The 22,406-nt window shown below is 52.6% G+C and overlaps 1 protein-coding gene across 1 annotated transcript; it reads left to right on the top strand.

The window, feature by feature from the left end:
• The first annotated feature begins 4,021 nt into the window (after window positions 1-4,021).
• On the top strand, window positions 4,022-18,054 carry SASH3 (SAM and SH3 domain containing 3). Its single transcript, XM_010968414.3, has 8 exons — window positions 4,022-4,259; window positions 11,882-11,977; window positions 12,354-12,500; window positions 13,886-14,027; window positions 15,261-15,409; window positions 15,550-15,759; window positions 15,897-16,047; window positions 16,542-18,054. Exons 1-8 carry the CDS (start codon window positions 4,203-4,205, stop codon window positions 16,730-16,732), a joined length of 1,143 nt encoding a protein of 380 aa, XP_010966716.1. The 5' UTR covers window positions 4,022-4,202; the 3' UTR covers window positions 16,733-18,054.
• The last annotated feature ends 4,352 nt before the right edge of the window (window positions 18,055-22,406 follow it).

Raw genomic sequence — 22,406 nt, forward strand, 5'->3', positions numbered from 1 at the left:
TTGAAACAACCTAACTATCCAGCTTTTATGCCTATGGTGCCACTTCCAGACGCCCTCCCCATCCTCTTCACTCCCCTCTGCTTCAAGGTGGCCCTGTGGCACCTCAGCCAGCATAGGGTGTCAATTCTCTCACCTCCTAGTTCAGGAACTCTGCATCAGAGGCACTTGAGCCACTGTGGTTAATAGTACAGGCCCTGAACCCAGACCAAGCCTGTGTTTAAAACTCAGCTCCCGCCCCTTCCTAGCTGTGTCGTCTTACAGTTTGCTGAACCCCTCTGAGCCTCGGCTTCCTCCCTGGAAAATAAGGATAACAGCAGTGCCTGCCTCATAGGGTTGTTGTAAGGCCCACCAGCATCTGCCCTGTAGTGTTATTATTTTCAACTGGATGCAGGTGGCAGGGAGAAGTGAGAAGAATCATTTGGGAAATTTTTCCAAATTTAGGTATTGCTTATCCAAACTCTTACGCGCTCTCTCAAATCAGGATTGTACCCATTCAGAGAGTGAAGGATGCTTTCCTACATGTCTGGGTCCCAACTGCCCAAAATATCCCACCCATGATCATCTGCCAAATTGGAATCTCTGGGGGCAGGTACAGATGCGGAGGGAGTTGCTCTATGTGAATGCAGGCTACAGTGATGACCTTTGTATATTTAGCAGCCCTGTGGCTGCCCTCTGAGGGTTCACCCAGATCTATCAGTAGAACACCCCCCCGCCCCCACTCCCACCCCCACCCCCCCGCTACCCTGCAACACACACACACATACACACATGCACACGCACACGCACGCACACACTCTCTCTCTCTCCCCACAATATTGCTGCTAAATCAAGGCTCTCCTGCCCTACATTTATACTGGATACATCTTCGCCATAATAATCCCAATTTAAATTACTCACTTATGGGGAGGGGGGAGGATTAAATAATGTTTTTGAAGTGACTAATGTAAGCTCTTGGCAAAGAACAAGTGCTGGGCAGGTGTAAACTTGCTGCCCCATCTAGGATGTAAGCTCCCAGGTGCAAGGGACCTTGACAGCTATTCATTTTGCATCTCCTCAGAGTGCCTGGCACAAGGCTGCCCAGAGAGCTCTGAGGTCCTGTTTGCCAGCCCATTATCAAGTTTGAGGTGGCCTTGTTCACAGAACTACTGACCTGGATCACTTCTTTAGCTAAGGGCTTTGTGTACCTGCAATGTAACCTATGAAATGCAAGTATGTTGCCTGGAAGGGAAACCTATTAAAGTGTTTAGGGCCCATTAGCCAGCTGGAGCCTGACCTAATGGGCTGGGGCCAGGGCAATCTGCTGGGAGAGAAAAGTTGGGGGAAGGCAAGTCTGGATGGGGGAGCCCTGGACCCCCAGAGCGGGGACTGCCTACCAGAAGAGACAGATCTGAAGAGGAGCCAGAAGGGCCAGAGCTCAAAACACCTGCTCCCTTCGGTCCTGGGGGCTGGTCGTCTCGTCTCTCCGTGCTTCTCTCGAGGTCCCCCCACCCCACCCCACCCCCATCCTCACCCCCAGCCCCCACCCCGCTGCCTGTTCCCAGGCCTCGGCGAGGCTGTCGCGTCCGCCCAGCGCTGGGGTTAGGTGGCTGCCTTTGAAGACTCTGCGGTTAGTGTGTGAGCTCGGCTCGCTGCCGGGGCTGCGCAAACAGGAAGCCGGCACATCCTGCGCGGGCCCGGGACATGCCGTCGCGGCGCAGGCCGGGAAAGTTCTGCCAGCGGCTGTCCCCACCCTCACCCAGGCCGCTCCGGCCGTCGGAGCCCCTGCAGCCGCGCCCCGCACCCAGCGCCCCCCATCGCGCCCGCCACCGAGGGCCCGCAGGGTCCCTCACACCGCGCTGCGCAGCCGCGGGCAGTTTCCGCGCCCGCGCTCGGGGCAGCCTGGGAGGGGCTTTCAGGCTGGAAAGCGCAGGCCGGGGAGGAGGGGAGTGGCGGGAGGGAAGCGTGCTGGGGGCGCCGATCTTTTGGAGGGTCGGCCTGGCAGGCTGAGTAGGACAAAGCCAAAGAAGTACGGTTTCAGCTTGGGGGAGAAGGACTTTGTCTCTCCTGAGCTCACCCGGACCGATGAATGGTGGGAGGGCGTAGGGCAGGCTGGAGAATAAGGGTGGAGGAAGTCACAAGAACATCTTGGGAAAGGGGAGGGCCAGCCTCTGATTTCACAAGTGCCCCAGAATGGAAAGCCTTAAAAAGATGCACACCTTTTACCCCCAGGATTCCCTTTTTGGAAATTTAGCCTAAGAAAAAATTCATGACTGTGAATTTTTACCTTAAGGATGTACCATGAAGAGTGAAAAATCAGCCAATCTAAGCTCATCTGCAGGGGCCTGGTGAAATAATCATGGTGCATTTATACAGTGGGCTGCTGGGGGGTGCATTACAAATCATGTAATAGAAGCACATTTCACGGCATGAAAAAATCTTTTTTAATTGAGGTGTAGTATGAGAAAATCTTGATACTGTGTTCAATTTGACAAGCAGATACAAATGCAGTGTGTGAAGTATGACTTTTTTAATTTTTAAAAATTTAAAGACAGGGTCATTTAGGTATAACTGAGCTACAATAAACTGCACATTTTTAAAGCATACCATTTGTTGAGTTTACATATGTACACACTGATGAAACCATCACCACAACCAAGGTTGTAAACGATCCATCACTCCCCAAAGTGTCCTGGTGCCTCTCCTGATCTCTCTCTCCCCGTCCCCCTGAACCATTGATCTACTTTCTGTGCAAATCATGCTTCGGGGAGAGAGAGGTTAAATGCTCAAAAACAGAAAAGAATATTCATTCAAATAGTGTAGAAGATAATTATGGAGAATTATGGAATTTTCTTATTTTTGTTTATCCGTGTTTTCTAAATTGTATATGATGAATATGAATTGCTTTTGTAATAAGAATAAGTCATTAAAGTTATTAAAATATCTGCCACAGATAACCCACAAAGTGAGCATTCTAAACTTAGCACAAAGACATTCTAGAAATGCCTGCTGCACAGGACATTTGCTGGTGGTGTTGAGTCGCTTGCAATTGCTTTTTTTTTTTTCATGGTGATGGCTGTGGTGGTGATAAATATAAGTGATGACGGCCAAGGGATGTTGATTCTAGGTGTGACTGCTTTGGTGAGGATGGCTGTAGGTGTGCCAGTGACAGTGGGGATCACAGCTTCAGGGTGATGACCGAGAGAAGATGGCTCTAGGGGTTATGGTTGTAGGGGTGAGGGCATCAGTGGGGATGACTGACTATAGCAATAATGTCTGTAAGGGTGACAGCTCTGAGGATGATAGCTGCACAAGTGATAGTGGCAGTGGCGAGGCAGATTGAGGCAGATGGCTGAGGGCTGTTTTAGCAATGATGTCTGTAGTGGTGCTAACGGCTGTGGGATGACTGCAGGGACGACAGCTGAAAGGTGTTGGCTGCAGGGATGCCTGTAGGATGATGGCTGTAGGGGGTAAGAGTGTCCTGCAGGTGACTGGCTGTAACATCCATAAGTGTAACAGTGGAGAGGACGATGGTTGTAACAATGAGAGCCGCAGTGAAAATTACTGTAGGCATGATGGCTGAGGGTGTCGGCTGTAGGGATGGTTGCTCTAGCACTGATGGCTGTAGGTGTGCCGACAGCAGTGGAGATGACTTCAGGGGTGCTGGCTGTAAGGTGATGGCTGTAGCTAGGAGTGATGGTTATGGGGGGATGGTAGAGGTAGTGACGGCAGTGATGACCTTGGTGTTGCCAGGAGACCAGGAGCACTGGCCCAACAAGCAGAGAGATGGTCCCACTTTTGGTTTCTGGATTATGATCAGTGAGACAAAGGGCTTGAGTAGGCCACATCATGTCAGGCTGATTGGCTGAAGGACCAGTGATGGTTGCCATGAGATGGCAGGGTAGGGACTTTTCTCTGCTTGTTCAACCCAAGAGCCGTCTGCATCAGAATCTCTGGAGACTGAAGCTGGGACTTCCTTCCTCCCTAGGGGCCAGCAGGGGCTGCGATTGCTGTAAGAGCAGGTCACGTGACAGGGCTTCCTGTATGCCACTGCCGCCTGGTGTCCATGGCCCGCACCCCCAAGCTGCCACTGCAGCAGTCAGAGTGGCAGCCAGAGGCTCAGTCCATGCCGTGCCTCCTGGACGGTGCTGGTGAGGCTGAGCAAGAGGCCTCCGCATCTCAACACCTACAAGAGCAGGGACGGAGTATCACCAGTGTAGAGGACCATGTTGCGCCGTAAGCCCTCCAACGCCGGTGAGAAGGAGCCCACTCAGAAGAAAAAGGTGAGGAGCATCTTTGGGAACTGATTGCTTCCTTCCCTCTGCTCTTTCAACCCATCTTCTCCAGGGCTCACAGAAATTGGAAGAGCCAAAGGCCATATGTTTAGTCTCTAGACAAGGGCCATTCTCCCAAGGGCAATGGGACATGGGCCCAGAGGTTACTAGAGTAACAGAAGTACAGAAGAGAGTTACAAAATTCTGAGAAACAGAGTTACAGATACAGTCTTAGAAGTCTAGAGTTGTAGAATTCAACCCTGCGATGCTGTAAGACAGAAACCTAAAATTCAGGACCAGAATCTTAGAGTTCGAGAATCATAAAATACCATTCTCAAGTTGAATCTTAAGACTGTACTTAATTCTCTCTCCCCTACACCGGTCCCGCCACTGCTTCTGCCTGAGCCTGCCTCTCAGGGGCCATCTTACTCAAAGGGCTCCGCTGGGCCACTCAGCTAGGAGCCATGATGCTCCCAGGGCCCCTGCCCTTTGGCCGTAGCCCAGGCTTTGCCCACTTGCTTCAACTCTGTTGTAGCTCCCGGGGCCCACAAGAGAGGGGGCTAACCTGGAGATGGGGCCCCACACAATTTGTAGACTCAGGGAAAGGGCCTCCAAACCTACAATGAGACGCAGGGGGCGTACAGCTTCGTCCCAGGAGGGGAAAAATTATTTGTGAAGGATGAGAAATGAAGCTGGTGAGAAGGGGAGTAGGAGTGAAGGCTAATGAAGAAAAAATTCTGTGGGGGGATTTTAAAGGCCAGGAAGAAAAGCAGCCGCTATAGGCAGCTGAGGTGTTCATCTTCCTGGAGCTATGAGGCCAGACTAGAAGATTCCTTGAAGGCTCTGCCCACACCTAGGTTTCTCTAGTTGGATTTGAGGATTTCTAGACTTAATTCTTTGATTCGACTGTAAGAATCCCCCAGGTAATCAGCCAGTACATGCTGCGCATCCAGCAGGATCCAAGGACCATTCCAAAGTAGACCTGAACCAGGTCCCAGAGGCCGAGCATAGCCATGGGTCAAGGTCTGGGGCCTCCAGGCCCTCACTGTGTCCTGCTGGTTTCCCCTGGAGCCCAGCCCAGGTGCTTCATGGGGAAGCCCCTTTGTCGGGGGAGCAGCCCCCAGGCAGAGACTGAGCCAGCTAAGTTGCTGAGCCTCAGGGCACTGGGGTGTGCATCCTGCCCCATCTCAGGTCCTGGGGTGGCTGCCACTTCCGGCTATACTCTCTGCACCCCAATGGCTTCGCTAAGGTTGCAGTGGAGGTGGGCGGGTGGGAAAGAGATTTATGATTCTTCACACCAGCTCTGTCACCCCTGTCCAAGCTCCGTGCGGTGCTAGCCCCAGCAGACTTGCCATTGGCTGCCCCTCCTTGGCGAGCGGGTACATTTCCCCTTGCTCTCCGGCTGCTGGGGGTGGGAAGCAGAGACCGCTCTAGACCTTGCTGGGCCCCAAACCACAGGGGAGCTGAACTGGAGGAAAGAGGCTGTGAAAGAGCTGACACTGGGACCCTGGGTCACCTCAGGTGGAGGTGCTCGGTGGCTCACAGAAGCCAGAAGTCCCATCTTCTTTCCCGACTTCCATTATCCAGATTCTGTGTCTGGTGACTGGGCCTCCGGGATTTTCCCCTGGTCTCTCCCAGGAGAGTCAAGGCCCTGGTAGCCCTCTGAGGGCCATGTCCTCCCGGGGAGTGCTGTCCAGGCCAACCCCACCTCACCCCTGCAGAACCTGGACTGGCCTCCAGAGCCACTCTCCAAGGCTTATCCCCATGGAAGTGTCCTTAGAAAAGACAACTTTTCAGAAGGTGGAGACAGCATCTTCCCCGGGCCTGGAGGCAGAGGCCAGGCTCCAGCACTGTGACTTGGGCAAGTCCCTTCCCCTCAGAGGCCAAGGCGACGTGGTGGAGGGGAAAGCCTCCCTCTCCTGCCCCAGTCCTCCCCTCAGGCCGACCAAGTAGAGATGTGCTGGGCACGGGACAAGAAGGTGGAGTTGGAATCCTACCAGATTCCAGCTGTAGGACCTTGGACAGTTCACTAACCTTCCTTGGGCCTCAGTTTCCTCACCTCGGAAGAGGGGAATCGTTACTGATTTGCCCACCCCAGGAGGGTGTAGGGATTGCCTGGAACAATAAATGTCAGCACACTCTGTCGCATGTGTGCATGTGCACACTAGGGGGTGATGGTGCAGGTGTGGGTGAAGGCAGGGAGGACACCGCAAAGAATGAACCTTGGTCGCAGCCCTGAAGTGGAGAAAACAGGACTTACTAGCCCATCAGGTCCCAAGCACTGTTCTGTGCACTCTACCCACCTCGTAGCTTGTCGGCTCTTCACGACAATCTTGTGAGGTAGGGGCAGGCATTGTCTTTATTTTATGCCTGAGGCTCAGGGAGGTGAAGGACTTTCCCAAGGTCACACAGCTAGTAAGCTGCAGAGCAGGGATCCAAGCCAAGATTTGTCAGTGTCCAGAGTCTTAACCCCTTCTCCCTCTATTCTCTTGTCTCCCTACTGATCTCAGAAGCACTAGAAGAGTCTGATAAGCATAAAAGACTCAACCTATCAGCAGGAGGGCTCTGCAGGGCCGACCCAGATGGCTATGGAATGAGTGACCTTCCAGGCAACAGAGTCGGGAACAGACCCTCCAAGATGGTAGGGTCAGGATGTGGCACCTACTGTGCATCAGGAAGGACTAGGGAGACCCCCAGGCTGGGGGGCATACCCTTTGGTTGCCTTTTGGAGACTTTCACCTCCATCAAGGTATCTCTGCACTCCCTCATTATCTGTTGAAGTGTAGGAAGTGGAAAGGGGTTTTTCCTGGAACCTGCCTCCCCTAAGGATGGTCCTGCCACACCACACCCCTACTTTTTGACTATACCCCAGACCTCACACCAGTGGAAGTGCAGAGGAATCGTTTCATTCAAATGCTCGACTGTCCCCTCCCTCCAGTCTCCCCCTGCCCCTTTCTTCCCCAATCCCAAAACACTACTTCCCTTGGGGTTCCCTTCCTACAGCACCCCTCTGGCATGACGCCCCCCTCTACCAGCATGCACTTCACATTTCCACTGGCTCCTCACTGCACACAGACTAATGCCCAAGTTCATTGACAAAGCTGGCAAGGGCCTTCCACGGCCTTTTCTGCTCCACCTCCCACCCCACACACTGGCGTACCCACCATCCCAACACCACGTTTTGAACATCCCTAACTCTCGCTCTCTATCAAACTTTTCCCAGATCCACCTGGAGAAATCCTGTCTCTCCTGCACACCCCAGCTCAAATGTACCTCCTCTTCCACGAAGCCTTCCCAAGCCCTTCTGCCTCCATGTTCCCACCTGATCTCCTGGTAGCTCCTTCCAAATAACATGCGCAGTCGCCATTGCCCTCAATCCACTTCTATACTGGTGGATGACTTCATGAGCTCTGAGCATAGCAACAAGCACAGGCTTCCAGAGTCACAGACATGGGTTCAAACTGTTGCTCGTCCCACTGCCAGCTGAGTGACTCTGCCTAGGTCATTTCATTTCTCTGAATCTCAGTCTCCTCTGCTGGGAAGTGAGGATGTAAGACATGGCTGTGGTGAGGCTGAAGTGAGCTGGCACACATGAAGTGCTTGGCAGGGTGCTGGGCACAGGGGAGGTGTTTAATCCCTCCTTACTGGATTCTCACACATGCACCTGCAAGCGCCCAGAGCCCAGAGGGTTCTCGGTGTACGACTGGTACGCTGAAGGAGCTGAGAGGGTCGCTGCAGAGACACCTGGGGAAAGCCAGGAAAGCCGAGCTTGCTTAGGAAGCAAGGAAAGAAGATGCCAGTGGGGGCAGTGTGAGACTCTGAGGAGGGTAATCAAGGAGGATTTCCTGCAGGGGGCGGTGCCTTTAAAACTGGATTTGAAAAACCTTTTTATTGAAGTCTAATATCCATCCAAAGAAGTGCATCAATCATAAATGTAGCACGCAATGAATTTCTATAAAGTGAGTATCCCCATGTAGGTAGCACTGAGATCGAACAGAGTACTTCCAGCCCTCCAGAAGCTTCCCTCATGCCCCTGCCAGTCACAGCATGCCCCCTTTCCCCAAGAGCAACCGCTGTCCTGACTTCCAACAGCTGGATTACTTCCGCTGGATTTTGAACTTTCCACACAAGGAACCATATAATATACCCTGGTGGCTGGTCCCTTCTGCCCCACAGCGTATCTGTGCGACTCATCATATTGTTGGGGAGAGCTGCACGAAGCTCACCGCCATGTGCTATTCCCTTGTGTGACTCTGTCACAATTCACAGATCCACTCTTCAGTTGATGGGCATTTGCGTTGTTTCCAGTTAAAGTGGATTCTGAAGGAGAGGAGAAACTACGGTTGACTGAGAGAAGGGCGGATTGTTCCAGGTGGGCATGCCCTTGGTAAGAGCCTGGAGGTGGGTCGTAGGGAAGGCTAAGCATGCCCGGACAGGCCATGAGCGCCTGCTGTGTCAGGCACTCGGCCCTCTCAGCCTCACAACATCCCAATCAAGTGGGTGCTGTGGTCTTCATTTCACCCACTGGGAAACAGAAGCCCAGAGAAGCTGAGGAACACACCCAGCTTTACACAGCCTGTCAATGGCAGAACCACGATGTGAACTTTTTCTTTAATTGACATATAAAAAAATTTAATTGACATATAGTTGAATTACACTGTGGTGTTAATTTCTGGTGTTCAGCACAGTGATTCGGTTGTACATAAGATGCAAACTCTTGCCGGCCAAAGCCAAGTAAAGAGACTGAGGTTTGGCGAGGTTATTAACTCACCGATGGCCACACATCCCAGAGATGAACTCAGCAATGTCAGGAAAGTAGTTCTTTGTGAGAGGCGTGTATACTCCGCTTAGACATGAAAAAGGGGCCAACAGTATATGGTATACCTTCCGCCCTGGTCAGGATCCCAAGGAAGGCGTCACCCTAAAGGGAGGCCAGGCAAAAAATCCAAAAGGGCTCAAAGATTCCACTCATACCTGAGTGATGGGGTCACTTCAGGCTCACCAAAAGGCATTCAGGATATTTGGGGCTGCTCCTGCCTTTAGAGGTGGGTGGCAAGGCAACCACCCCACCCCCTGCCAGCTGGCCCTCACCCTTAGTCCCCCAAAGAACTTGTCTAGTCCTTTCCATGTCCCTGGGCTGAGGAGCAGCTGGCCAGGCACAAGTCCCAGCACCACCCTTATGGCCCTTTTAGATTGTTTTCTCCCGTTTTGAGCTAAAGCTGAGACAGAGGGACCCTGATACAAGGTCCCAGGGGCCAAAGGCCCCCCTTCCCAGCCCCCCAACTGTAGATTAATGACAGGAAAAGGAAAGAACTGCAATTAGAGGGCAGCCTGGAGGTGAGTTTACTCTTCCCTAACAAAGCCCACTTCCGGCCTCACGCCTGCTCTGCGGTTGGCTTTCCAGGCTCCCCAGTCCCTAGGGCTTCAGGGGCGACTCTCAGCCTCCTGGTCTGCAGACCAGACTCAGGCTTGGTGGAGGGAAGGCCACAATAGGCCCCACTTGCCTAAAAATAGCAGGCCAGCCTGCCCTCCTTGGGCCCAGGCCAGCCTGGTGCCCACCCTCTCTCCCTGTTCCCTCTTTTCCAGGCAATAAGAGAAGGAAGTTATCCAGGCAGCTGCATCCTAGCCATACAAGAGGAGGAAATGAATGGAAAGTGGAGGAGAGAAGGGGAAAGCAAGGGAGAGAAAGAGGAAAGAACAGTGGGCAGGGAAAACCAGGGGATGAGGATGGAGGAGATGCGTGGGAATGGGAGAAGTCACCCCCCAGCCATGCTTTCTCACCCCTGCTCCCACTCAGCCCCCTTCCCAGCTCCCCCACATCATGCAGAAGAGGCTTTCTCCCTGAGGCTGCAGGTGCCTCACCCAGGAGGCCTTCATGGTGGTGGGTCTGCTTGGCCTGACCACGGACCTAGTTTCTGGTCAGCTGGCTTGCTGTGACCTCTAAGAAGGTGTGGCCGTTGACCCGATTGCTGACTTGCTTTTGGTCAAGACCCATCAAGAGAACTAGTCTTTGCAGTCCCCAGGCCCTGGCGGAGGTGGGGGGACGGCGGGGGTGGGCAGGTGATACTGCCCCTGCCCTGGGGAATTGTCACTGGACTCCCCCCCCCCCCTTTCGTAGGAAAGAGGATGTGAAACTTTAAGCTTTGTGTGGGTTTGGGGCTTCGGTTCCTCAAGCCCTTATCTCTGATGTCTGCAGCCGATCCCGCTCTATCTGTCTGGCCATCTGTGAACCCTGGTTCCTGTGTGTATCTCTGGTCTTGATTGTTGATCCTGATTCGGGCTCAGCCTCCACTTCTTGTGTCTAAAGTCTGCCCTCCTTACCTGGCCCCGGTTTCTGCTGCTATCTTGGCATGTGCATGCATATTCAGTTAAGAAAGCTCATTTCCTGAAAACAGTCTCATCCGCACTGTCAACTGAAAAAAAAAAAAGCATGACCTCAAAGTTGAGAATTATGTTTTATGTTTTATTCTGCGGACTTTCTGAGACTTCAAACCCAGGAGGGAGGAGCCAGGATACCTAGCAGTTTTGCAACAGAAACCAGGTAGCCAGAACATCAAAAGATTACTGTTAAAGGAAACTAGACATTACAAGTTAAAGAATTTAGCACTTTTTTGTGTATGGGAAGATACAGGAGTCTGGGCTCATTGAAATCATTCCTTTGATATGCACCTTAGCTGTCTAGGGCCAGTATCCTGTTCCTTTCCATCCTGAGTCCCCTCAGGGTACACCGTTGGGGGTGGCTGCAGTGGCGGAGGGCTTGGCCTCCTGTTTGTCTTCATCCTGAGCTCCCTCAGGCTCACCATCAGGTCGGTGGTAGTGGCTGATGGAGCATCCTTTGTTTGCTGATAACGGCAGGCAATGTTTTTCATTCCCAGCACAAACAATAGCTCTGGCCTAAAAGTCTGAATACTGGCACATGTCATCAATGCCCAGCTCATCGCATTACGACTAAGGTTAAAAGCAGAGATGAAGAGAGAGAACATGGTAGCTTTCTTTTACTATGTTAAGCCCAGTCATTTGTGTCCCAAGTCTGTGGGCACCTTCTCTGAATAAGTTTCTACTGTGGCTTTCCAGAAAGTGTAATGCCTGGTCGTAATGCCAGGTCTGGGGGTTCTCTTGCTCTTCTTGGGACACAGGCTGGAGGCCCCAGTGTGTTTGCTGCGATCACTGTCACAGGAAACCAGGCTAGGGGAAGGCTTAGGGCCTGGAAGCCAGGCTGCGGCGTTTGGGATTTACTCTGCTGTATTAAAACAGGGGACGCTGTTGTATGTGCTGCTGTGTGTTTCTAGTAGGACACATGCGTTTTCTCAGACTCATTGAGTCTTTCACTACAGGGTTCTGGGGACCAAACCTCAGGCACTGATGGAAATGTGGGCTTAATCTGAGGCCTGAGTGGGGCTGAGGCTCTCAGGCCACTTGCTGTGTGGTCAGCACGAGGCAAGTTCACAGCTAAAGAACAGGAGGAAGCCAGGTAGCCAGGAGGACGTCTTGCAGCTTCACCTGCTTAGCCCTGGGCCCTCAGGGCAGCCGTGACCTTGCCCAGCCCTGGGGTAGGGGCGGTGTGTTGGAGCGGGAACCTTGCTCCTCACTCCATTTTAGCGCCACTGATGTCGACACCCCGCTTCTTCCAGCTCTCGCTTCAGCGATCCAGCAGCTTCAAGGATTTTGCCAAATCCAAACCCAGCTCCCCTGTGGTGAGCGAGAAGGAGTTTAATCTGGATGATAATGTGAGTTTCGGAGCCCCCTGGGGGATCTGGCTGCGGCCCATCTGGGGGTGGGGAGTGGCAAGGAGGGCAGGAGGAGGGGGAAGACGATTTTAGGATCATTGAGGCAAAGTTTGTTTAAATATAATAGGCCCACCTCTCCCACCGATGAAAATTCTGGGCCCTAGGAACTCCTTGCATTCTTTTCAACTGCAAATTCATTGTCAATTTAAATGCAAATGAGTCCGGCTGAGGACAGGTCTGGAGCTAAAAGCAGGGGATGGGGGGCTCTCCTCACCCTTCCAGCCTCTGCCAGGACCCAAAGGCCTCCTTCTGCCCCCAAGTCCTGGACCCAAGCATGGCCACAAGGGTCCCTAGATCTCCACCTTTTTCGTCACAGATTCCAGAAGATGACTCAGGTGTCCCGACCCCAGAGGATGCTGGGAAGAGTGGCAAAAAGCTGGGGAAGAAGTGGAGGGCCGTAATTTCCCGAACCATGAACAGGAAGATGGGCAAGATGATGGTGAAGGCCCTGTCGGAGGAGATGGTGAGGCCTGGGACCCAGGGAAGGCGGGGGACAGGGAGGACAGGCACCGCTCTGGTCGGGTGTGAGCATGGCCACCGTGATAGCCACTGCTCGGGTATGCCCTGACCTGACCCAGTTACAGTCAGGAAGGTCCCTGGGGGAAGGGAGCTAACTTGGCCATGGCCATGGCAGGAAGGCACAATCCTAAGGGAGAAGGAGTGGGGTCTGAGGAGGGGTGAAAGTCTGGGTGACAGAAGCTTCTTGGCCAGGCAGGCCTGAGGAGATGAGATCGTCTGAGGCAAACTCATCCACCTCAAAAGTTTTGCTTGGAATGAGTCCTGGGATTGGGAAGGCTTGATTCAAGGAGAGGACCTATGAGAGCAAATAGAGAAGGCTGGCTTCAGCCCAGGGAGGGAAGGCGGGACAGACAGCTGTGGGCAGGCACATCCCAGTAGCTCAAGTCACACAGTGAGTCTGTGTGCTCGTGGCTCTTGGAGGAGGAGCCCTGGCAATGGGGTGCTGCAGTCAGCTCGTACTAACGGGCTCATGCCGGCTCAGGACAGCAGTTGGTTCAAATTTTCAGGAATTTTGTGAGCCAGGTGTGAGACACAACCATTATTGAAAATTCATTTATACAACTGAGAATTGAGTCAATTATGTTAAAAAGGAAAAGACTAAAGTCAGTCTTAAAAACTCCTGATTTCCTAATTCTTGAACTGACTTTCCCTGCTGTTCGTGCCCTTGAAGTTGTTGGCGTCTGCTGTCTGTGTTCAGTGACTGTGGTAGTTCGCCATGGGCCGTGGTGGGGAGTATTTACAACACAGGAGTCGGCAACTGCTACAAATCAGGGCTTTTATTCCCAACGAACCAGTTGTGACAGAGTTCCCCACACCAGGCCCACTGAGGCCCAGGAGCTCTAGAATCAGGTCAGCTTAGCTGTGGGCTCTCACATGGGAACATTTCCATGACTTCTCATCTGTAAACTTGGGATGATCAAGTACATATTCTTGAGTGAGGATTGAATGAAATTCTCTGGCACATAGGAGCACAGTCAAAAGTAGTGACTCTCTCATGCCATAATCTGCCTGCCTATGCCCTAGTAACAGTGCCGAATCCAGGGTCTGTCAGAGACCTTTGCTGTGTGTACATTGGCACCTCAAGCTGACAAAGGCACCCCAGTTGAGCCTCATTCCATGATGTAGGCAGGGCAAAGACTGTCAGTCCCACTTTACGGAAGAGGAAAGTAAGGCCCAGAGAGTGCCATGCAACCTGCAAGCGGCAGAACTTGGGCTCCAGCCAGGCCTCACTTGTCCCCTGAGCCCAGGCCTGTTTCCTCTGCACCTGGAGCTGCCTGTGTGCACCCCCGCCAAGGCTGCTCAGGGTTTCCTGCCTCCCCTTCCCTGCAGGGAGACACTCTGGAGGAGGGCTCAGCCTCCCCGACGTCTCCAGACTGCAGCCTGGACAGCCCCGGCCCTGAGAAGATGGCGCTGGCCTTTTCTGAGCAGGAGGAGCGGGAGCTCCCAGCACTCAACCGACAGGCCTCCACGGGTGAGTAGGAGAGGTAGGGGGACACCTGCTGAGTCTGGGGGAAAGGACTGGGTTAGGGCCATACAGGTGGCTGTCTGGGAGGGATGGTAAGAGAAATGAACCTTTACCATTTGCCTTCTGGGACCTTTCCCAGCCTCTTCACGTTAAATCTTCACAACAATCTCAAGGGGGTGGTACTATTATTACCCCCACTTTATTGATGGGAAAACTGAGGCTCAGGAGGTCAAGTGACTTGCCCAAGGGGACCCAGTAGTGAACTTAAGTCTGCCCTAGAGGAGCCTCCACTTGCTGGAAGGGCCCAATGGCAGAGGAAGAGCCCCATTGCCCTCTTGGACCAGCCCACCCTTACCTTTCCAAGGGGGGCTAGAGGCTATGGCTCCCTGGGCCTCTGACATCCAGGCTAAGGGTGGGGGTATAAGGTCTCCAGCTGTGAAGACTCAGCCTCATGGACATCAGCCCATGGTTTGCTGGGCTCAGGGCACTACTTGGCATGTTCTAGATGTCCGTGGGGGTGGACAGGAGCTTCCAGCAGCCCTGCCTAGAGGGAGGGACTTTGAACTGTCATCTGCAGACCCACAGAGGCACTCCCTTTCTCCCCCTCCTGTCTCGTACCAAGTTCTCTGATCTTTCTCTGGCTCCGAAGACACCTCCCTGCCCCCACTGAAAGCCACTTAAATGATGCCTTTCACCCTGTCCTTCCCAGAGAGTAAGAGCCTGTCTGAGTTTCCGTGCGATGTTGTAACTAGACACTGAGTCTTATTAAGTAGAGAAAGTAAAATATTGATGCAGGGTGTGACTTCCTGGGTGGAAAGTGACTCACAGGAGTACTGGAGTGGAAGTCAGGAAACATGACATCTAATGGACCCAGTGCTGCCCAGTTACAAAGTGAGAGGCCTTGGGCAGGTCACTTGGCCTGTCTGGCCTCAGTTTTCCTCATCTGTTCATTGGGATGTTGGTCCAGTTGTTACCTAGAGGCCTTCCCAATTTGCCCAGTCATCGGTCTGTGAGCCATTTCTCCTTCTATGGTCAACTATTTTCATGTCTGGTACCCCAGAAGGGAAGCTGTGCTCCTGCAGGGTGGCTGAGGGGTGAGGTCAGAATCCCTTCTGTGGTGTGAGACTTACCAGAGCCCAGCTTTCTTCCCTAGCATGTATCCTTGGAAGGTACCTGCTGGGCACTGACTCAGCTGTCCTGGGACAAAGGTAACCTTCCTCCCTGCTCCGTTTCCTGCAGGCAGTGAGCTGTGTAGCCCCAGCCCAGGCTCTGGCAACTTTGGGGAGGAACCACCTGCCCCCCAGTACACAGGGCCCTTCTGTGGCCGGGCACGAGTCCACACCGACTTCACTCCCAGCCCCTATGACCACGACTCCCTGAAACTGCAGGTAAGGTTGGCATCCGGGCCCCTGCTGAGCCTCGTAGGCTGCACCCATAAAAGAGGCTTGATTGAACCAAGGTAGGATGCTGTCAGCAGAGGCCAAGGGGCCTCGCTCCTGCTGCATCCTGCTCTCCTCTCCTCCCACAGAAAGGAGATGTGATCCAGATCATTGAAAAGCCACCTGTTGGCACGTGGCTGGGCCTGCTCAATGGTAGACTGGGCTCTTTCAAATTCATCTACGTGGATGTGCTGCCCGAGGAGGCTGTGGGGCCTTCCCGCCCCAGCCGCCGACAGAGCAAAGGCAAGAGGCCCAAGCCCAAGACTCTTCATGAACTTCTGGAGCGCATTGGCCTCGAGGTTTGAGCGGGGACTTGCAGTAGTGTCTGGGAGCAAGGGATTGGGGTGCCAGGGCAAGTCAGCTATGTGGGGAGAGAGGGTTCCCAGGTGGGGGTGGCTTGTCAGTGGCCGTGCTAGTGGCCTGCCTCCACCCACAGGAGCACACATCCACCCTGCTGCTCAATGGCTACCAGACCCTGGAGGACTTCAAAGAGCTGCGGGAAACACATCTCAACGAGCTGAATATCATGGACCCGCAGCACCGGGCCAAGCTGCTAACGGCCGCTGAGCTGCTGCTGGACTATGACAGTGAGTGGGCTTAGGGGCGGGGAGGGGGGCGGGGAAGGGAGGCGGGCCCTGGTCCTGCCCCAGGGCCCCTCTGCCATTGGCAGGAGCTTCCCAACACTTGAACTCCAGTATTGGGCAGAGCTTGTGGGGAGGAAGGGTTTTGGGGATCAGGCTCAACTCCCTTTGGGATCAAAGGGGAGACTTAGGGCCAGAGAAAGTGAGGCATGGAATTGAGGCCTCAACGATGGGTAATAACCAAGCCAGATTTCAAGAGCAGGTTTCCTGGCTACTAGCTCAGTGAGCTCCTGGGCGGGGGAACTGGCCTGGAAACCAGTCCCACCTGCTTCTAAGCCAGAAGGGGCAGCAGTGGAGAGGGGGTCGCCCAGAGGGAGAGATAGACCGCAGTGGACTTCCCAGGGTCCCCCACCCACATGGGCCCCCCAGGGCTTCTGAAGCCCCCCTCCCAGCTAAGGCCCAAGCCCCTCACATTCCTCTCCTTCCCTCATCCGTGGCAGCCGGCAGTGAGGAGGCAGAAGAGGGCGCTGAGAGCAGCCAGGAGCCAGCAGTGCACACAATGGCAGAGCCCAAAGTGGACATCCCGCGCGATTCAGGCTGCTTCGAGGGCTCGGAGAGCGGGCGCGATGAGGCGGAGCTGGCGGGCGCCGAAGAGCAGCTGCACAGCCTCTCTCTGGCCGGGGCCCCTTGAGGTGGCGACCGCACGGGCCGAGGCTAGGCCGGAGCAGCCAAGGCCGCGGGGATGGGGTGGGCCCGGCCTCCCATGGTGGCCTGGGTCATGGACTAGGACTGGGCGCCAAGCCCGGTCCCACTCCCCCCCGGGCACCTAGGGCTGCAGAGGCCAGCGGAGCCTTACAGGTGTCCAGCAGGAGTGGACACAAGCCGTGGAGTCGCATCCACCTGCTGGGCCACCTCCCTCCACCACCTACTGACAGCACAGCCCTTTGGGCTGCAGCCAAAGCAAGGGGGACATCGAGCAGCCACCCGGCCCGGGCCCCTCACCACCGAGGCCTCCAAACTCTCCAGCTCCACACCACCTTCACCTGTAGCGCTGCTCCTGAAAAGGGGGCCAGGTCAGTGTTTCGGGTCAGTCTCAACACCCTAGGGAAGCTGGCCATTGAAAAGGACTCTAATTGGTTACGGGTAAATCCAGACTTTTCTAAATCAGGTTTGAAGAAAACCATGTGTATCTTTCCTACTTTCCTCCATGTTAACTTGCTTAGGAGTTTAGCCACTAAATCACTGTGTCACTTAAACCGACTGCCTTCCCCAGTTGGGAGGACTGGCTAGGATAAGAATGGGTAGTCGCTGAGGGCCCTGCCAACTCTGACATTCTGTGACATTAAATGCCTGCTGCCCCATTACCTGTGGCCAAGGACAGCAGTGAGGTTTGCTGACGGGGCTTGAGGGGCCTCAGGCTCTCAAATGAAACAGCTCCTCCTGTTCACCCCTTCCATACCTCCCCATGTGACTCGGCCAAGCCGCCACTCCCCCAAGCTTAAAACAATGCCCATGCCTCAGACAGTACACGCCCTCCCCTTCCACTCCGGGCCCCTTGTGACACTTCCACAATGGCAGATGGTCAGACCTGGCTTCCAAGGACAGAACTGCTCCTCAGAAACCACTCATGAGTCCAGGCCCAGACTTGGCCTCTTGTGTGGGTCCTTACAAGGAAAGCACAAAGCTGGACACTGGGGAGTCTACTACTCTACCTTTGCTCTGCTAAAGGTTTTGATGTACTTTGAGCACCAGAAGGAGAGGGAGAGTATCTGTGGGTGGGGGCCTCCGTTGACCCCAGTACCAAGTCTGTGCCCTGAATTCCCAGAATAATCCTTTCCCGGGGCCCTAGTGGCCCTGGGACAAACGGTGCCCACCATGTCTAGGATTGCATGCTTAGTGGACACACTTCTCAACCTACTACCAGGAACTCTCACAGAATCTATCTTTGAATAGTTTGAGTGTAAATATGATGGGGGTGATGGGTTGGTAGCAATAAATAGAGGTAGAACTAAATTATTGTCTCTGGTTATCTTTCCTGTGGAAAGAGGGTTGTGGGAGGAACAAACTAGTCTCCTTCAAAGCTGGAATCAGCAAAATGTCCTCCACTGTCCTTTCAGGGCCATCTGCCCCTTTCCTGAAGATGCTCAGTGCTCTCAACTCCGCTGACTGCTAACCAGCACTCCTCAGCTCAGGCTCCCATGGCCACTGGCCTTGCTGGGGTCTCAGGGTGAAGGGGAGCCTTTTCCCACTTTCTAGAACTGTTTATTTAATAAGCGCCTTCCCCATTTCCCCAGTGAAGAAGGCTGCACTGGGAGCTGTCCAGGGTCCAAAAGTCAGCAGGACCTTCCCTCTGAGGCCACCTCTTCCTGGGTCCCACAGTGTGCCCACTGAAGCTACACCATCTCTTAGGAGGTGGGTTGGAGACGCGAGCCCCTGGCATTTGTTTCTCTGGCATTAACTGCATTAGGAAGGGCAAACGAGTGTGAGCCACCACCAGAGCAAAGACAAGGCCACTCGGCTTCCAGGCTTTATTCTCAGCTGCACTTGTCCACTGCCCTGAGTGGCTGTGGGGTCAGGAAACCACAGCATTAATCTCACCAAAGAGAAAGGAGCCCAAATGGCCTCAAAGCCTTAATGGTACTGAATGATTGCTGTGATTTCATAAGCACCAACACGTACGCTGGGCCCCACGCACTTTCCCTGTATCTCTCCTATGAGTCCTCATGCCAGCCCCTCCCTCTGAGGTGGGTACCATCGTCTCCCCAATTTACAGAGGAGGAAACTGAAGTGCAGACAGGTTGAAGACGTTGAGTGAGAAGTCCAACAAGCTTTCAGAGCCCACAGCCGTCTGGAGGGCAATCTGTCCTGTGAAGTACCTGACATCCTTTGACCCAGCCATTCCCCTTCTAGAATTCCACCCACACAAAGAGCCACACAAGTGCACACAGATACATGGACAGAGGTATTCGTGATAGTTTTGTCTGTAAGAAACTGGAAACAATGCAAATGGAGAATTAGAAACATGGTTCATTTGCACAATACCATTAGACATGATATAGAAAAATACTTGATGACATGGGGAAAATCTTCATGAATTTTTAATTGTTTAACTTGAAATTTAAAAATTTAAAAATTATACAAATAACATACAAACGTTCTAAAAGAAGTCTGTGCCATATCATGGAGAAAAAGTGAGCAATAAACCTTATTTATAGGACAATTCCATTTTTATTTAAGAAAAGGAAAACACACAAGAATAAAGACCAGAAAGATCTGCACCAAATGGTTACTAGTGGTGATCTTGTGAGGGGATGGGTGGGATTGGGGGAGTGAGGGAGAGAAGTGTGCACTTAATACACTCCTGTCTTATTTGAATTTCAAAAGTACTATTTTTATATGTATAAAAAAGAACGATATTTTAATTTTTGAAAATAATTAAAATAAACAGGCCTAAGCCACCAGTTTGGGGAAGCAGCAAAGACATTCTCTTGCTGCCTTTTAAAGCAGGCTTCTGTAAAGATAGGGAGTCAGGGTGAATGAGACCCGAAGTGCTTAAAATCCACATACACCAAGGGGAGCCTGTTGGGAGATTCCTACACCTTTTAAACCTCCTAGGTAATTCCTTTCTATTAGCTCCAAGCTGGGGAAAGGAAAATATCCAAAAAATAGGAATAACTGAGAAAAAGATATTTTGAAATGCTCCCCTGTCCTGGGGAGGAGGGCGGGGGTGTCTGAGCTACGGGGCTTCGGCTTGGTTTGTAGGCTGAAGACAGGCTGAAAGTAGGTGGCTGTGCAAGGGCTCTAATAACCACTGGACTTTGGGAGGGGCCGGTGAGGAAGGGCAACAAGGAAATTTACTACAGGCCAGGGCCTGAGGGGCAGAAAGGCAGTGCCTCTGTGGGTCTGCAGCTCAGAGCTCAAAGCCCAGGCAGGGCTGCCGGAAGCACCTGTCCAGCCGTACGGACATCTAGAACATGCCAAGTAGTGCCCGGAGTCCAGCAAACACAAGGATTGGTGTCTGTAAGGCTGAGTCTTCACAGCTGGAGATGTTATGCCCCCACCCCCAGCCTGGATGTCAGAGGCCCAGGGAGCCGTAGCCTCTATCTCCTCTTGGAACGGTCAGGGTGGGCTGGTCCAAGAGGGCAATGGGGCTCTTCCTCTGCCCTTGTGCCCCTCCAGCAAGTGGAGGCTTCACTAGGGCGGGCAAGGCCTAGCAGTCAGGAGCAGTTAGGAGCTCCAGCCTATGTGAATTCAAGTCCTGGCTCTGTCAATCATTAGGTGGGTCACGTTAGACAAGCCACTTAACCTCCTCGAGCCTCACTTCCCACATCAATATAGTGGGGATAACAGTACTAGCCTCATGGGGTTGTTGCACGGATTGAATGAACTGTGGTATGTAAAATAGTTAGCACGGTGTCGAGCACAAAATCCACGCTCAGTGAATGATAACGTGTAACTACCCTGCTACCTCCTTTTCACTCCTTTCAAGGCCCATCTCCCCTTGAACCCCTGGTTAGCGCTGGGACCCAGAGCAAAGGCCTTGGCGTTCAATTAAAGTGTCTTCAAATCCTGGCTCCACCACTTACTAGTTACACAATTTCAGGTAATTACATACATATTTTACAGAAAAGAAATGTATAAGAATAATGATCTATATCACAATATATGAATATATCAAGTCAACACATGGCACACCTTAAACTCACACAATGTTATATGGTAATTATATCTCAACTTTAAAATAATTTAAAATAAATAAAAATTAAATTAAACAAAAAATAATAATGAGCTAATAATACCTACCTCTTGGGGTTGTCAGAGAAATAAATGAGATAGTGCATAAAGTTCCCAGCACAGAGTGACAATAAACGGTGGGGTTTTTTGACCTTTTTTTTAACCACCAAGGTACCGAGCTCAAGGATGGGCATGGAGGCTGCGTTGACATGTGCTAGTCTGCAGACCAGCTGCTGTAGCCCTGAGACATATCCAAGATATCGAAGCTTCCAGAGGGTGTTGGGATGCAGGGCAGAGGGGGCCAGCTCTGGTGTCTAGAGAGGCTAGGGATGGGGAGAAAGCCCACCTGAGAAGCCTGAGGCAGCCCTGGCCTTGCCCAGCTCACAGTGCGATGATCAGCTCTGGGTATTATTAGATTTATTTTAGGCAACTCCCTTGGATATCCATGGGCTACTAGAAGGAAGAAGATAGGGCCAGATTCAAAAATAAAGAGTTTAAAGTCCAGCCAGCTTCTCCCCAATTCAGGATTAGAGGCACCTTCCTCCTCCCCAGCCCATCAGGGGAAGCAGTTGTGGGTATCGCCCATTGTAGCTAAACCATCTCCCCTCTCACTCGCTTTCTCTACCGCTCTTGACCCTACCCTGGACTTACTTCCCAGGTAGGTCCTGATCAGCTCCCCGACACTCCCACAACAAAGACTTATCACCTCCACAAATTCCCTTTCCTGTCCCCTGCCCCTAACCATCTCTCTAGCAACCCTCTCTGACAGGCCCCAGCTGCCCTTCCAACTCACTCACAGAAACCCTGCCCAGGTTTCTCATGTAAGTGCAGGCTGCAAGGGGGGGCTATTAGAGGCTAAGGGGATTAAAACAAAAGCTAAAACAGGTTTGTAAAGGGGAAAAAGGGCACTGATCACTGCAGTCTCAGTGAGGTTCAACATTTTCTCCCTCCCAAGTCAGGAAATTCAGGATGAGGTATGAGGTTTCCTAGCCAGGGACGAGAATTGGCTCTCCCACCTCGGCCTCACAATAGAGGCCACCCTAGCTTCTCACACAACTTTGTCGGCCACGTTCTATATTATTCAGCCAACAACACAATCAAGTGGGAAGGAACTACCTCCCCTAACACTCCTCCTCCAGGAAGGCCCTAAATAAGCGGAATTCTATAGCACTTGATATGTAAGCTTCACCTTTTCCTATAACTTCAGTTACCAATACAGCATTTGTATACCATTGCCCCTGGGACCTGCGGGGATAGCGTCAGAAAGAGCCCAGGGCGATGGCCCTCACAAAGGGACAGGCAATTTGACTGTGGGAACCTGGCGAGGCAACTTCCTGACTTCCTGTGCTAAAGAAACCCCACCATCAGTTCAACCTAAGTGCAGGGGTCTGGCGAGAGATTTGAAAGATTTACGTTTAAAACAAAAACCCAATAACCACCCCCATATCAGCCTGACTCTATATAGTCAGCCCTCTATATGCTTAAAATGGAGAGATCATTGGTAAACTTCATCCAAAATGGCAAAAAAATCCTAAAATCGTTGTTTCTTATCTCACAAGAGAATGGAGTCAGCAATGCAATTTCTCCAAAAGTTAACCCTAGCACGTGGTCAGTTTTCAACAAGTACTTAT

Source organism: Camelus bactrianus, chromosome X (assembly GCF_048773025.1).
Source record: "Camelus bactrianus isolate YW-2024 breed Bactrian camel chromosome X, ASM4877302v1, whole genome shotgun sequence".
Taxonomy (NCBI): domain Eukaryota; kingdom Metazoa; phylum Chordata; class Mammalia; order Artiodactyla; family Camelidae; genus Camelus; species Camelus bactrianus.